Source organism: Pistacia vera, unplaced genomic scaffold (assembly GCF_008641045.1).
Source record: "Pistacia vera cultivar Batoury unplaced genomic scaffold, PisVer_v2 Contig971, whole genome shotgun sequence".
Classification (NCBI taxonomy): domain Eukaryota; kingdom Viridiplantae; phylum Streptophyta; class Magnoliopsida; order Sapindales; family Anacardiaceae; genus Pistacia; species Pistacia vera.
The window spans coordinates 239,011-254,314 of record NW_022196858.1 but is presented as its reverse complement, the minus strand read 5'-3'; the positions used below and the strand labels follow the sequence as shown (position 1 = coordinate 254,314).

The window sequence follows — 15,304 nt, the reverse complement described above, 5'->3', positions numbered from 1 at the left end:
TAATATTGTAAAGTTTGACCATTTTGCATTGATGATCTTCTCATTGATGCACTTTATTTGAATTAAATGTATATAAATATGACATTCAATTCAATAGAGTAACAGTATATATTAATACAAATTGATTTGTGTTTAGATTAAAAGGAAGGAAAGAGCGTTGAAAAGAAGTAAGACAGGATTTGTAAGTTTCATTCTTCTATGTTTTTGTTTTTTAATTTGTTTGTCCATGTACAAACTTACTAATTAGAGTCTCGAATTTATGCAACATATCAGGCTTGATAATGCTTTAACCTCAACTGCCAATCAGCTCATTCCACCTACACCAGCAACCTATACATCACCTGTTGAGCAACTGGAAGTGGTCATTCGAAGGTGTAACCAGCCATTGCCCCACTCACAGCTTATTTGAGTCAAGACTAGAATGTGTTTTTTTTCCCCTAAACCTTTTCCTAGTAACAAACTTCAATCTTTTCTCTATCAAATCTGTAAAATGGTTACCAGTAATCTTGACATATTACCCTATTTTTTGTGATTATCTTTTGATTTGTGATTTTTATTATGGCTATTCATCTGTTTGACTCTACTGTAGATAGTGACATAAGTTCTTTTAGTCTATAAACCTTTATGGCTTTATCTGATTATTGCATTGTTTTGTAGGCGGATTTATTGGAACACCTGTCAAAGCATTGCTTGGCTACATGGATGAAGTGGCTTGTTAACCAGTGGAGCAATGTGGCTTAATTTCCAGATGGTTACTTTTATCCAGTTTCAACTGACTGATAAACTTCAAGAACTTTTATGGAACTGGACTTATTTGATGGTGTGTAAACAGATCATCAGACTGCAGCTTCGTCTCAAACTCTCAATAAAATTTTGACAGCCGAGAAGGGTACACATGCAACTTAAATTTGATCTGATACGCAGGTTGATACAACAACATGGCATCAACCTCCGCAGTCTTCTTAGTTTCCAAATTGGTTGAACGTAAAATCCAGCTGAGAACTGTCTTAAGGTGTTTTATCTTTAAATTTATCGAATTCCATGTTTACTGCAGGGATTTAAAACTGATGTCTTTTTTTTTTTTTTTTTTTTGGTGGGTGTAGGACAACAGAATTGTGAAATAGATTATGAGAGCATCTGGCAACTGGCAAGCCGGTTCCATTATGCTCAGCTTTGATGCGTTGCTATGTAATTTGATATTTACATTCATTTCAGTTCTGGAATATACATTATCCTAAAACTTTTGTTATTCAGATGAGAGTTACTTTACAAGTTTAAGAGAAATCATGTTTATCAATTGGATTCCTTAATTAGTGTCATCCCAATCCCATGGATCCCATAGAAGAAAAAGTTGGAATCTTCTATAATTTTGAAACTTAAAAAGAGTATTCTTTTCCATGTTGCTTAACAAGTCTGGGGGTGGTCATATTCAAACTTGCTGTGGTTTTATGCAGGAAGGATTAAATCACAGCTTGCTTATTGGTAACGAAATCTGAGGCTAAGTCATGAAATTTCATTAGTGAATCTGGAAACTGAAATTTCGAGACTAATTTCCAGTTCCTTGCTTGAATTTTATGTAGGGTAAGCTCTGCTTCCTCTTTAATTCTTCTAATTGTTTTCTCTTCATTTTCCTATTAGAGAAATTCTTCAATTGGAACATCATTGATTGATGGAGAATCCAAGCCAAAGCATGTGCTTCTCTTTGACAAAAAGGTTTTTTATTGGGAAAAACAACATTAATTTGTCTTTTTAACAGGCAGTATCATTGTTTTATTTGTTTTCACTGAGTTGAAATTCATGCATTGTGGTATAGGTTAATCAATATCATCCAACCAAGATACCTTTAACTTCTTGAGGCCCTTCGAACATGCAAACGTAATTTATTTATTTTTCATCTTTTGAAGATCTTTATACGGCTAACACAATTTTATGACACAAATTGTATTGAAGGATGAATCTTACAATCCCAATGACCAAAATTCAGTTCTTGAACATTTTATAAAAAGTGTTAAGGGTTATTTTGACTTTTCTTGTGATTGTAATTCCAGGAGCTAGTGTAATATATGCCTATACATTAATAGTATATATTGTTATAACTTCATTTTATTTTAGGTCAGAAATTGCATAGGGAGATCTACAAGAAGATTGTTGACAGATTAGAGATCAAATTACCATTGCTCAGAGTTAAGGTATTTTAGTTTATTTTACACTTAGGATTCTTGCATATCTTTTTCGTAGCCCAGTCTCAAGTGTTTCTACAGTCCTAAACTTAAAGAATTGTTAATCTTAATGAGTCAGGTATCATGTAACTTTTATCCTTACGTAATCTAGGATATCTTTTGAATTTAATTGAACAATTGTTGCTATTGCACTGCTAGCATGGTCTGGGGCCGACGCTCATCAAATATCAATGAACCTGGAGTCTGAAAATTGGAGCAAGTGTTGAATAGTTTCTCGTTTAGGCAAATAGGTGGTAGTAATATTGGGTAACTTAGATTCTAACTGCAATGGTATTACTTCGACTACAAGTGCTAAATCAACAGAACATAGAGGCCTTAATTGTTGAAAACATCAAATATCATTCTTCTTATGTTTCTGTACAATCTAAAGTTGGTTAAATATTTTTTGCAGAGGAAGAAGAAGGATGATCTAAACAACATAAACTTGCTTTGCAATATTGGGTAACTTAGATTCTAACTGCAATGGTATCACTTCGACATTGGATGGCAGCTGAAATTGATGATTCTGAAAGGCTTCACCCAGAAGTGCTAAATCAACAAAACATAGAGGCCTTAGTTGTTTAAAACAATTTGGTATGTATATGACACCGAGTACTACTAAATATATGTTGAAATTTCTAGAGGGAAAACTCCTTATAAAATGAGTGGACTGCATCAAATGGTAGAAGCCCTGTTTTTCCATTCATGGACTAATTCTAAACAACATTAAGTATTCTTCTTATGTTTCTATACAATCTAAAGTTTGTTAAATATTTTTTGCAGAGGAAGAAGAAGGATGATCTAAACAACATAAACTTGCTTTGCATTTTGTCTTTCACAAGACACGAATGTTCCTAGATTTCTTTTAGAAGACAAGAATATTGTATTCTTATAGAATAAAAAATTGTTGTAAGGATGGAACCAAGCAGGCTTGAGAGCAAGCAAAAGTATATTCATTTGAACATCAATTACGTATACCTCCCTTCTGCATATATAAATTCCTTCCTTCTTTCTCACTTTTTCAGTAATTAGTATTGATGTGACGAATTCGATAATCGACCCTCTTGGTTATACAATTCCTTCAGGATTCAGTAACTGCAATCTTACTCCTTATTAATTTGGGATTTATATGCCTCAAGGAATATTAATATTATTTAGAACTAAGAAATAAGTTGGTAATTTGAATGTAAAATTCAAGCCATTAATTGGTACGTAAGTTAGAGAACATAAAATTGGTGAAGGTAAATCAAACGGTCTTGAAGCTAATTAAACCTTAATCAATACAAATTTGGAACAATTCAATTCAAAGTCAAAATTGATATTAAGGGCATTTATAACTGCTTTTGTGGATTACGTGATTGTTTTTTTCAGGATCTTATTTTAATACGTTAAAATTAGCGTACCTTGATTGCAATCCTCATGTTTAGGCTTAAAAAAGCATATATTGATCTTCTCTTGTTGAAGACAAAAATATTTGATTTCGAATGCTTTACAGATTCCAATACTAAACATGTTATAAAAGAAAATAATGAAGCAAGCTTAAGAGCAAAGGCAAATTAAGAATGAAAGGATTGCTTTTGGTGCTTTACCATTATCTTCTTGCCTAAATGAATATTAAAAGATTTATTTTCTTATACATAATAAATCAGTTCATACCAAGAACATTAATTTGTTGAAAGAAAAGAATAAACATTATTTTCAATATCAAATTCATACCTTACTTCTTCATATCATTCACTTTTCTTTGCTTTATATATTCCTTCTTGTTTTTATACTTTTCTTTAAGGGAGACAAACCAGTCTTTCAGAACAAAAATATTTCCGTAAATCTCTTTGTTACAGATTCTAACTCATAACATTTATTTAAAGAAAAGAATGATCTTGTAACAAGGATGGAACCAAGCAACCTTGAGAGCAAAGGCAAATTAAGGATGGAATCAATTACATACCTTGCTTCTTCTTCTCATTCAAATTTTCTTTGCTTTTTATGCTGTTATCATTTCACAACACAACCATTCATTCTCTCATTAACCCTCCATCTGATTGTGTTTTCCTCCTCTCTGTTTAAAACTAAACCCAAATATTTCTCTCAAATCCTTGCTTCAAATCCTACATTTTATCCTTCAACCACTCAATAGAATTCTCTCCTTATACCCAAAAAAATAAAGCAAGCCATGGAATTTGTTTCTTCAATTGCTGGGAAGGTCGCGGACTATTTGTTTGTAGCTGCTAGCGGTCAACTTGGTTATTTGATTCATTACAATGACAACGTTAAAGACTTGAAAGAGAAAGTAGAGGCACTTGCTGGTCGCAGAGAGAGGATACAAGTGAAAATTGATACTGCTAAAAGAATTGGAGAAAGTATCTTCACTGATGTTCATAACTGGATGGAAAAAGTTGATAAGATTTCTGCAGAAACTGAAAAGTTTTTTGAAGATGAAGTCAAAGCAAACAAGGGGTGTCTCAAAGGGTGGTGCGTTAATCTCGGACAACGCTACTGGTTCAGTAAGGCGGCAAAGAAGCATACTCTGGAGATTTCTGATCGGCTCCAAGAAGTGGAAAAGTTTGAGAGTGTGTCTTGTCGTGCTCCTCCGCCTGGAATTATATCGTCATCGAAGTTATTTTCTTCAGGCAATTTTGAATCTAGAAATTCAATTAAGAAGCAAATCATGAAGGCGTTAATTGATGATGATCATGTCAGCATAATTGGAATATGTGGGATGGGGGGCGTGGGTAAGACCACGCTACTGAAAGAAATCGGCCAACAAGCAAAAGAAGAAAAGATCTATGATGCAGTAGTGATGGCGGTTGTCTCTCAAACCCCGAGTATTATGAAGATTCAAGGCGACATTGCTGACATGTTAGGTGTAACAAACTCCTTGCCGCCTAATTCTGAATTAGCAAGAGCAACTTTCCTATGGGAGAGAATCAAGAAAGAGAAGCGGATTCTTGTGGTGTTGGATGATATTTGGAGAAGAATCGAATTGGATGAGATTGGTATTCCTTTCGGTGATGACCATGAAGGTTGCAAAATTGTGATCACTTCTCGAAGCAAACTTGTATGTAATCAACAGGATTGTCAAAAGGTATTCACAATTGAAACGTTATCGAAACAAGAAAGTTGGGTTCTTTTCAAGGAGATTGTCGGCGAGATTGTGGAAAATTCTGATATAGACTTAATTGCAAGAGATGTAGCTGCTAAATGTGGTGGCTTGCCAATTGCAATCGTGACTGTAGCAAGAGCATTGAAGGGAAAGAACAAGCATGTCTGGACTGATGCAGCACGACAACTTAAGAAGTCCACCCCATCAAATATCCCAGGAGTGGAGAGCAACATTATTTCATCTCTGGAATTAAGCTTCAATTATCTCGAAACTATGGAGGCAAAATCACTTTTCTTGTTTTGTAGCTTATTTCCAGAGGATTACGAAATTCCGATTGAAGATTTGGTTCCATACAGGATCGGTTTAAGGTGGTCTGAAGACTTCGATGAGAAGATAGAAGATGTCAGAGATAGAATATTTGGTATTGTAAGTACCATCACCTCTTCTTTTCTCTTAATTGATGAAGGTAAAAATTTTGTTAAAATGCATGATGTTATCCGTGATTTTGCATTAACGATAGCTCCTAAATACAACCATAAATACATGGTGAAAGCTGGCATTGGTTTACAAGAGTGGCCAAATAGAGATACATTTGAAAATCTCACATGTATCTCATTGATGGCAAATAAGATTAGGGAGCTGCCTAATGGGTTGGAATGTCCAAAATTGCAGGCTTTGTTACTACAAGAAAATAGTAATTTGGTTGTCCCTAGTTGTTTCTTTCAAGAAATGAAAGATCTCAAAGTTTTAGATTTGAGCAAAACCGGACTCTTGTCATTGCCTGAATCACTTTCATTTCTTTCAACTATTAGAACACTAAATCTTAGTGATTGCGATTTGGGGGACCTATCAGTGATTGGAAGTCTAAGTAAACTAGAGATTCTTAGCCTTTACAGATCTTCTATTCAAGAGATCCCTGATTCCTTTAGCCAATTAAGTAATCTCAGGTTATTAGATTTGAATAATTGTTGGGAGTTAACACTAATACCTCGTGGTGTTATACCGTCTCTTAAAAAGTTAGAGGAGTTGTACATTAATAGATTTAAGCAATGGGAATTTGAAAGTGAGAATTTGAAAAGCAATGCCAATCTTGTTGAGTTAGAAGCCTTGTCTCGATTGACTCATTTAGAGATTTCTATTTCAAACCTTGACCTCTCACCAAAATTGTTGGTATTCCCAAATAACCTGTCCAAATTTAAATTAAGAATAGGTGATACCGAATATAACGATGATTATTTGGATAGCAATAGATACTCAAGAAATATGCATGTCTCAAAAACTAGCATTTCAAAAATACATGATTGTGTTAAAGGTTTGCTCAAAAGAACTGAGTGTCTATTTTTAGAGAAAATTGCTAATTTAGAGAGTATTAGCCATAACCTAGTTGAAGAAGGGTTCAATGAATTGAAGTATCTTGATATCACATCATGTGATGAGATAAAGTATCTCCTAAATACATTGGAATGGACACCAAACTCAATTTTCCACAATTTAGAGGAATTGGTTATCGATTATAATCCCAACTTGGTTGAACTATGTCATGGACAACCTCCAGCCCAGTCTTTCAGTAAATTAAAACTTTTACGAATGGCAGGGTGCCATGAAATGGTAAATGTTGTTCCAAGTCATTTGTTACAAAGCTTTCAAAATCTTCAAACTTTTAAAGAACGTGACTGTAGATCATTGGTGTATATATTTGATTGTAAAGATATTAAGATTGCAGAGGGAGAAGCCAAGTTACTATCATCGTTAGAGCTTCTAGAATTGAATGAATTGCCTGAGTTGTCACATATATGGAATGGTGACCATCAATCCATAAGCCTTTGTAGCTTGAAGAGAGTACAACTTTTGCATTGCGATAAGTTGATAAAACTATTTTCACCAACTCTACTCCAAAACCTTATTTGTTTGGAAGAAATATATATAAGGGATTGCAATAATTTAGAGGAGATCTTTGGGAAGAAAGAAACTTTGGACGAGGAGTTAGACCACACCATAACCTCCCCTAGTTTGGGAAACCTGACTACCATACAAATATATGATTGTGATAAATTAAAAAACCTCTTCACCCCTTCCATTGTCAAATGCCTGGTGAAGCTCAAAAGTCTTAAAATATGGGGATGCTCAACAATAGAAGAAATAGTCACAAATGAGAAAGGAGAAAAAGAAGCATCAATAGAGAGGATAGTGTTTCCTAGTTTGTACTACTTGGACCTTTATTATTTGGACAACCTCACTTGTTTTAGCTCTGGATCATATACTATTGAATACCCATCATTGGAGAGGCTAGAGATAGGTGAATGTGGAAAAATGAAGACCTTTGGTTATGGAGAGCAAGTGACACCCAAGCTTAAAAAAGTGCTTGTAGAAGGTTGGGTTGAACGTTGGAAAGACAACTTGAATGCCACAGTGCAAGAGTACTTCAATGAATAGGTATGTACTTGATGATCCAAGAGCTATATTACATGTTGTAATTAATATTGTAAAGTTTGACCATTTTGCATTGATGATCTTCTCATTGATGCACTTTATTTGAATTAAATGTATATAAATATGACATTCAATTCAATAGAGTAACAGTATATATTAATACAAATTGATTTGTGTTTAGATTAAAAGGAAGGAATGAGCTTTGGATAATGGTGACCAAGTTGAGAAAGTGATGTGCTAACAAAGGTAAAGTGTTTTAAGATTTGAGATTGAATGAATAACTTTATCAACATTCATGCTTAGCTAGTTGCCAAGAGTTTCCCAACCCAATACACTTTTTATATGCAATCTGTTATGTATATCATCATGTCAATTATACAGAAAATTGTATATAAAATCTAATGATTATTTTTAACATAAAGCCCAAATCAGATAACAAAGTTATTTATTTATATAAATGAATATGCCTGTGTGATAAATTGATTTGCATAAATTTTCATAAACATTAGTTTAGTTAAAAATTATAAAATAAATACTACTTCTTAAATTTAATATTATAAGTTTTATACAGAAAATTGTATATAAAATCTAATGATTATTTTTAACATGCCACAATACAATAAAGTCCAAATCAGGTAACAAAGTATTGTATTATATGACGGCCCCACGTGTCTCCTTTCCCAACTTTTTCATTTTGATTTCACCTGCATTTCAACTTTTTATTAAATTTTAAGGATATTTTAGTAATTAAAATTATATGCTCAGCTTGTTAATATTCACATAATAAGCTCAATTTATTATGCGAATATTGTTTCTATTTCTTAAAAAAAAAAAAAAAAAACAAATTATACATTTTAAATAATAAATCTCATTATATTAACTGTGTAATAATTTTTTATATTCTATATTTAAAATTATACATTTTAAATAATAAATTTATAGGGGTGTCTATTATTAATAAGCTTATTATTTTTGTAGATGAATCAGACATGAGGATCAACTTAAAATAGAGAGTGAAAATGGTATGAATCATAGTTTATTATATACTATTTATTAAGTATTATTGATCAAAATAAGAAATTGTGATAATTTACTTTGCTTGATTGTTGATATGATTGTATATATATTCAATCTTGCATAGATACTGTTTTTATTTTTTATTTTTTAAAACAAAGCTAATATTTAATTATCAATTAAAATATTCACAGAAAAATTAGTTTATACCTTATATTAGATTTTAAGGTATTTTAGTAATTATTATTTATGTAATTAATTTTTCATTCGCAAATCCTTCTTAAAGTACATAATCACTTTTCAAAATACTTTTACTAAGACAAGTTAATCATGTAAAATTCTAGTAATTAAAATTAAAATCTCTTAAATTAAAAAATGAATTTTATTTTTTTCATTTTTTTAAATTTCTAAGTGATAGATTGACATTTATTGGACACTCCATAAAATCTAAATCATTAATTTCTTTCTCGAAAAATAAAAAATAGCACCTTAAAATTGATAGGACTAAAATATATATATATTAAGGAACCCATATAAGTTTAATTTCTTTATGTTAAAACTTAAAATACGAAAATTATATATAAAGTACTTGAAAACGCGAAAAATGAAAACTGTCTTCTCCATGTTTGTCTAAAATAGAAAAACAAAATAATATTTAATACTAATACAATAGATAAAATTACTTTAAAATATCATTTATTTTGTTTGTCTTGAAAATATGTTACTTTAAAATATCATTTATTTTGTTTGTCTTGAAAATATGTCTCAAATATGTTAATTTTATTGATTTTTGTTTGTAATATTGTATTATAAACATAATTTAGAGTGAAAGTTTTTATTTTAAAAAAGAGAAAAATAAAATTAAAAAACTGATAGAATAAATTTTTATTACTTATTCAAAAACAGATAGAATAAATTTTATTACTCTCCACTTCACGCGCCGCCGCTCTATCACCTCCTCTGCGCGACACTATCACCACCAGACCGTCAGAGTCGCCCTACTTCAACCACTCGCCGGTGAGTTCTTGTTTCTTCCACTCCGGTTCACTAGATGACGACTCGCTCACTGACTCCGGCGCTTAGTCCTTGCCGATCCCGTTGGAGATTGTTAACTTCTGTGACGGAGTGATTGGCAGTGGTGAAGAGTCGATTCTTCCTGTTCAAACTCTGATTTCGGTGCTGGATGCTTGTCATAATCTCTCCGGCTTCCCTTGGTAAAGCTTGCTCTCTCTAGCTTATTTTGTGTGTAAATGTGTTTCATGAAGTTGAAAATTGTCACAAAGCGCTATAAAATTGTAAACATTGGTATTCTTCTTTTAAATTCTTTTATATCTTCCTTTTCATGGTTAATGAAATTCACTCTTGAGATGTTCTGTTTTAATTAGTTGGTGTATAAGGACTTTTCAGGTGGGTAATTATTGCTACTTCGACTTGGGCATTCAGACTTTCGTTGCTTCCTGTTGTTATTTTGCAACTTCTTAAGCTGCGAAAGATAGGAGAGTTATCTCTTAAATGTAAGTCTGCTTTTTCGTTTTACTTGCAATTTGTTTGTAGCTCTAGTTACTTCTGTTCTTTGGAGTTCTCGTCAGTACACATTCGCTAGAGAATAAAACTTGAAAACACAAATGCAGTAGAGTAAATTCTGCTATATGCTATTTTCTTTCTTGAAGGTGTGATATCATATAGCAATAAGGTGGACCGAAGAGGATATCTAGATTAGGATTTGTAAAACCTTATATATTTGTGGAATTTTAAAGTTATGCTAAGATTACTGGCTTGTTAATAATTAATGAGAGGTTGTCAAGCGACATGAACTATTAACAAATTAAGTTTAGTTGGCATTTTTTGCCAACTTGAGTGTAGATTGTGGTAGAATATTGTTGATTTTTTTGTTTTTGCTTCACCTTGACGGGCATGTTGTGGTGTCCCTAAAGCCTGTATCTGATGTATAGACTCCTGTCCATGATTTGTTTTTTAAAGGAGTTGGAGTTGGAGTAGGAGTAGAAGTAGGTTTTGGGGGTCAATACGTTAAGAGAGAAGGGAGGAATGATTTCTTCCTTGAATTGAAGGTTTCTTCCAAAAATTCGTCTATCTGATGCTCAATGTTGTATCATTGTCTTTGATGCCATCATCGTTGGTAAGGGCATTTATGCATACAATGGTCCGTGTACCAGTACAAGCTTCTGTTTCTGTTGTGCATGTGTTTTTTTGCAAGACATTCCAAGTGAGGCTGCAGTACTTATTGTCAATTGTTTGATATGTGGAGATATTATTCTTCTTTTCCTGCATAGAATTATGAAATTCAGACTTGCCTCAGAGGTTGAGAATCGTATGTAATTCTAGTCATTGTCCTCATTAACAGTTGGATACTAGATCATTCTTCTGGAATTCTTGCAGGGTCATTCTCCCTCCCCCTTTCATTGTTGTTCATATATTTAATTTGCAATGAATTTTTGTTCGACTCTCGTATGCATTTCTCATGGTGCCTTTGCCATTTCAACCACCCCAGTCAAAAAGGAGTTTCATTGATCAAATTTCACTTTTTCAGAGAAAAACAAAAACAATCGGGTGTCCCTCATTTCTGTGGTTCCTTGCCTCCTTGTCCATCCAGGTGATACAGCTACATATATTGTGTAAATAACTTTACCTTTCTTCTCCCATCTCAAACATAGACACACAGACCTCGAAAAGAAATACACATCTCCTAAATGAAAAATATATATAGATGTTAGCCAGTTATTTTTGTACTATTATTGTTTTCTTTGCTTTTTATTCTTTTGGTATTTTGATCTGTTTGTGTTCTGTCCTTTAGGCGGAAACTTTAAGCAACAGTAGCCTAGTATCTAGTTTGGTTGAATAAATTTTATTACTTAGTTTTTTGTTGTGTTTTGTTCAATTCTTCAGGTCCCATGTTTTATGTTAGGTTTTACCAGTATTCAGAGAATGTCAATGGAAGGTCATCCAGGGTTTGATTGTGTTAACACTAATTTAGAAGTAATTAATTATTTTATAAACTATAACAATCCAAAATTAAGTCTAAATAAAATCTCCTAAATGCTGATTGTTTTTGTAGGAAGAAGAAGACGAAGAAAAAGAAGATGAAGAACTTCTTTTGAAAGATACTAAGATGTTGATGCAAGAGATTGTAATAATTTGATTTGCTCTATCATTCATATGATTATTTTGTATATATATTTTCTACAAATATTAATAGTGTGTGTAAAAGCTTTTATATTTATTCTTTGTAATTCATGCATAATCATTTTTCTCATTTTATTTTTTATTGTATTTAGTCTTATTTGAGAGGTAAGGCTCATTACGTCCCCCTCTATCTAAGTGTCATTTTTTTTTTCAATTAATAAAATTTTCCTCGTACCGTCGAGGTTTGCTTAAAAAAATTAATAATATAAGATTTTATTTACGATATAATTGAAATTTACTTATTATAAATTGGGTGTATGACACTTTTAACCATATTGTCGTGAAAGATATTTAAAGTCAAATATGTTATTATATCCAATTCACATAAGAATATTTTTCAATATACTCAATCCCACATGAAATATAACTTCTAAAAGTTATTTATTTATATAAATGAATATGCCTCGAATGTGATAACAAACCAACGAAGTAGACATGCATTCAATCGAGAAACTTGTCGTCAACCCCAGAGAATTATAGGAACTCAAATCAGAATTCCATAAAGAATAGCACTGCCAATACCAGAGAACATAAGTTTAATTTCTTTAGGCTTAAACTTAAAATACGAAAGAGTTATATAAAGTGAGCTAGTTAACGATGTTTTCTAGCTGACTCAAACAGATAGTTCATCACTTTCTTACGGTGCTGAGACATCTGCACTACTACAAAATAACTATATATAGATATATAAGAGTGAAACTTAATATGAGATAGAACAAAAATAGTAATTAGTTCTTCATGTTCATGTTTTTCTTCACTTCCTCAGCATGTTGTTTGACGGTTTCCTTGGAAGCTTCAGCATTGCCCATCAATGATTCTTTAGCCTTCTGAGCTGTATCCTTAGCTGAGCCCCATGCTCCTTCCACTGTTTGTTTTGCCTTCTCAGAAACATCCTTTGCTGTTTCACCCACCTTTCCTGCCATTTCCTTTGCATTTTGATTCATCTACACACATATATGTTCACCAATTATATGCTTATAGAATTTGGGATATTTCAATTCAATTCAAGTTGCATTGAGTTCTATATATTTAGTCTTTCGTTCGCCACTAAAAATATGGACTATCTTGACACACGATGGGAGCCGGCATAGCCATTTCCTACATCAAAGTCTACCTAATCTGGCGCAATACGAAGCGTTAAAATGGCCACCTTACCATAGGACAAGCCCTAGGTTCTTCAATATACTTAATTTTTTTTTTTTTTAATTCGTTATTGTTTAAAAAAAAATGTATTCATTACATCGATCAATCAATTTCAATAAAATTTTCATCATTTTTATAATACTATAAGTATTGATCTCAAGAGTAGTCTTTCTTAACGTGTATCCTTAAATATATATACTAACAAATAAATTAATAAAAAAGAAATTAACAAAATATTATACTTGTTCAGCAGTAGAGGCGGCCTTGTGTTGGATATTTCCACCAGTCTTCGTTGCCTCATCAGCCCCTTGTTTAACAGCCTGTGCCGTCTTATCCATTGTAGCTTGAGCATCTTGATGTGAACTTGCCTATAACCAAAACAATTAATTAATTGCTTCTTATGTATTATATATATATGGGAAGATTAATTTTTTACCTCAAGACTCAACGTGACAGTCGATAATTGGTTTCTGATAAATTTTTTCACCGGATGATGAACTCATTAGAAACTAATTATCAACTGTCACGTTGAATTTGTGAAAGAAAATTTAGTTTATAAGATTTGTTTATCAATCTACTAGGGGTTTTTAATATCCTGCCGAGGTGAATACTTGGGATTACCCTATTCCTTAGGGTCGAGGAATTACCCACATTCTTGAGTATTGTACCCGAGACTGGGGACTAATATTTATCCCCAGCTACGCCCCTGCTACAGACCTACCATTGCTATAAAGTAAACTAAATACCTGAATAAATCTTGGGGCTCCAGCCACAAACAGCCTAGGATTCCAAGTGCTTCTTCTGGCAATTGCAACTCTAACATGACCAACCTTTGTGGCAGCTGTGATTAAACTTGCCATTTCTTCTTGTTTTCTTGATTATTTTCTGAACGGGTCTTTTTTGTAATTAAGAATGAGAAAACTTTTCAACATAAATTGAGTGAATAAATGGAGTATATAAAGAGGAGAATATGTACATCCATTTTAAGGTTATGTGTTTTACAGTCAATTAGATCCATTATTTCTGAGAATGACTGGTTTTACAGTCAATTAGATCCATTATTCCAGGGCCATTTCATTACTAGTTCCAGGATTTATATTTTTACATAATTTATTTATTTATTTTGGTCAGGAGTAAAGTTCGTCGGGATCATGTACTCTCAACCGAAACTCAAATTTGTGATTGATAGTTATAAAAAAGAATGAAAAGAAATACTAGCCACACGATATTAAATTATGATATCGATAAAAGATAGGTAAAATAAGACAAGGGATAATCAAATTCTAATTTTAACAGTTTAAATTTTTTTTTTTTTTTTAATCATCAAGGGTGTTTGGGCTAGCTTACGCGCATCTTAACTAATTTCTCAGAACCCTGAAACTGCCGATCGGATAAGAACCTCGGTGGTCATCCCTATGAGTGCCTAGAGAAACTCAAACTTAAGAGCTCATGAAACTTTCTTTTACTCTTTTATTATCAAACCATTCAGTAGTGGTTTTAATAGTTAAAGTTCAAGTATCCTTTCAGAATATTAGCTGACTAATTTAAATTGTATAGGATATACTGAGTAAATGAATTCAAATGGAAGAACTAAACTAATTAAGATCAATTTATTAAATTAAATGCACACAGTAATACACCATGTGATTATTAATTTTCAGCAATGTTTTTATACTTTATACAATACACATGTATGCGCGCACACACAAATATGTACTCATGAACTATGTAGGAACGCACACCTTTGATCAGCATGTTAGAAATTTCTCCATTACGCTTATATATATATATTACTTTTACACGAGTTTTCATAATCTCATAGAATGTTTAATAATTCTATTGGGTATATATGAAATAAACTTTGAAATTAGATTTGACTTCTGCCAAGAGACTGGCATTTTTAGAAATGAAAATCAACCTAGACATTTGACATTTGGACACAGTTTTAGAAGACAAAGTCTAAGCATCCGGTTGAAGTGTTGAGAAAATTTCTTTCCTATCTCTTGTTGCAGAATCTTGGAATGAGCAGTAAGGTTTCAACATTTTGTTGAATTTTTAACCAGGAAGGCATCACAAACTTGCAGTAAGAGGCAGCAATGGCAGAAATCATAAATGTAAACAAGCAAGACTGGAGATGCCGGACCCTCTAGGGTTTCAAAGATGGATTAAATGAGGACGGGTTTTAATCGGATCG

At 32.4% G+C, this 15,304-nt stretch overlaps 2 protein-coding genes and 1 long non-coding RNA gene across 3 annotated transcripts; 2 read left to right on the top strand and 1 right to left on the bottom strand.

Annotated features, from left to right (window-relative positions):
- The first annotated feature begins 654 nt into the window (after positions 1–654).
- LOC116121256 lies at positions 655–1,626 on the top strand. Its single transcript, XR_004126694.1, has 3 exons — positions 655–1,012; positions 1,104–1,188; positions 1,455–1,626. It is a non-coding gene; the product is annotated as an uncharacterized LOC116121256 (long non-coding RNA).
- A 2,766-nt stretch (positions 1,627–4,392) lies between these two features.
- Positions 4,393–7,755, top strand: LOC116121293 (probable disease resistance protein At4g27220). Its single transcript, XM_031407245.1, has one exon. The coding sequence runs from the start codon at positions 4,393–4,395 to the stop codon at positions 7,753–7,755; it is 3,363 nt and encodes a 1,120-aa protein (XP_031263105.1).
- Positions 7,756–12,695: 4,940 nt separating this feature from the next.
- Positions 12,696–13,970, bottom strand: LOC116121291 (uncharacterized protein At4g13230-like). The gene is made up of 3 exons (XM_031407244.1): positions 13,857–13,970; positions 13,353–13,478; positions 12,696–12,911 (listed from the first exon to the last, which is right to left on the bottom strand). The coding sequence occupies exons 1-3, from the start codon at positions 13,968–13,970 to the stop codon at positions 12,696–12,698; spliced, it is 456 nt and encodes a 151-aa protein (XP_031263104.1).
- Between the last annotated feature and the right edge of the window lie 1,334 nt (positions 13,971–15,304).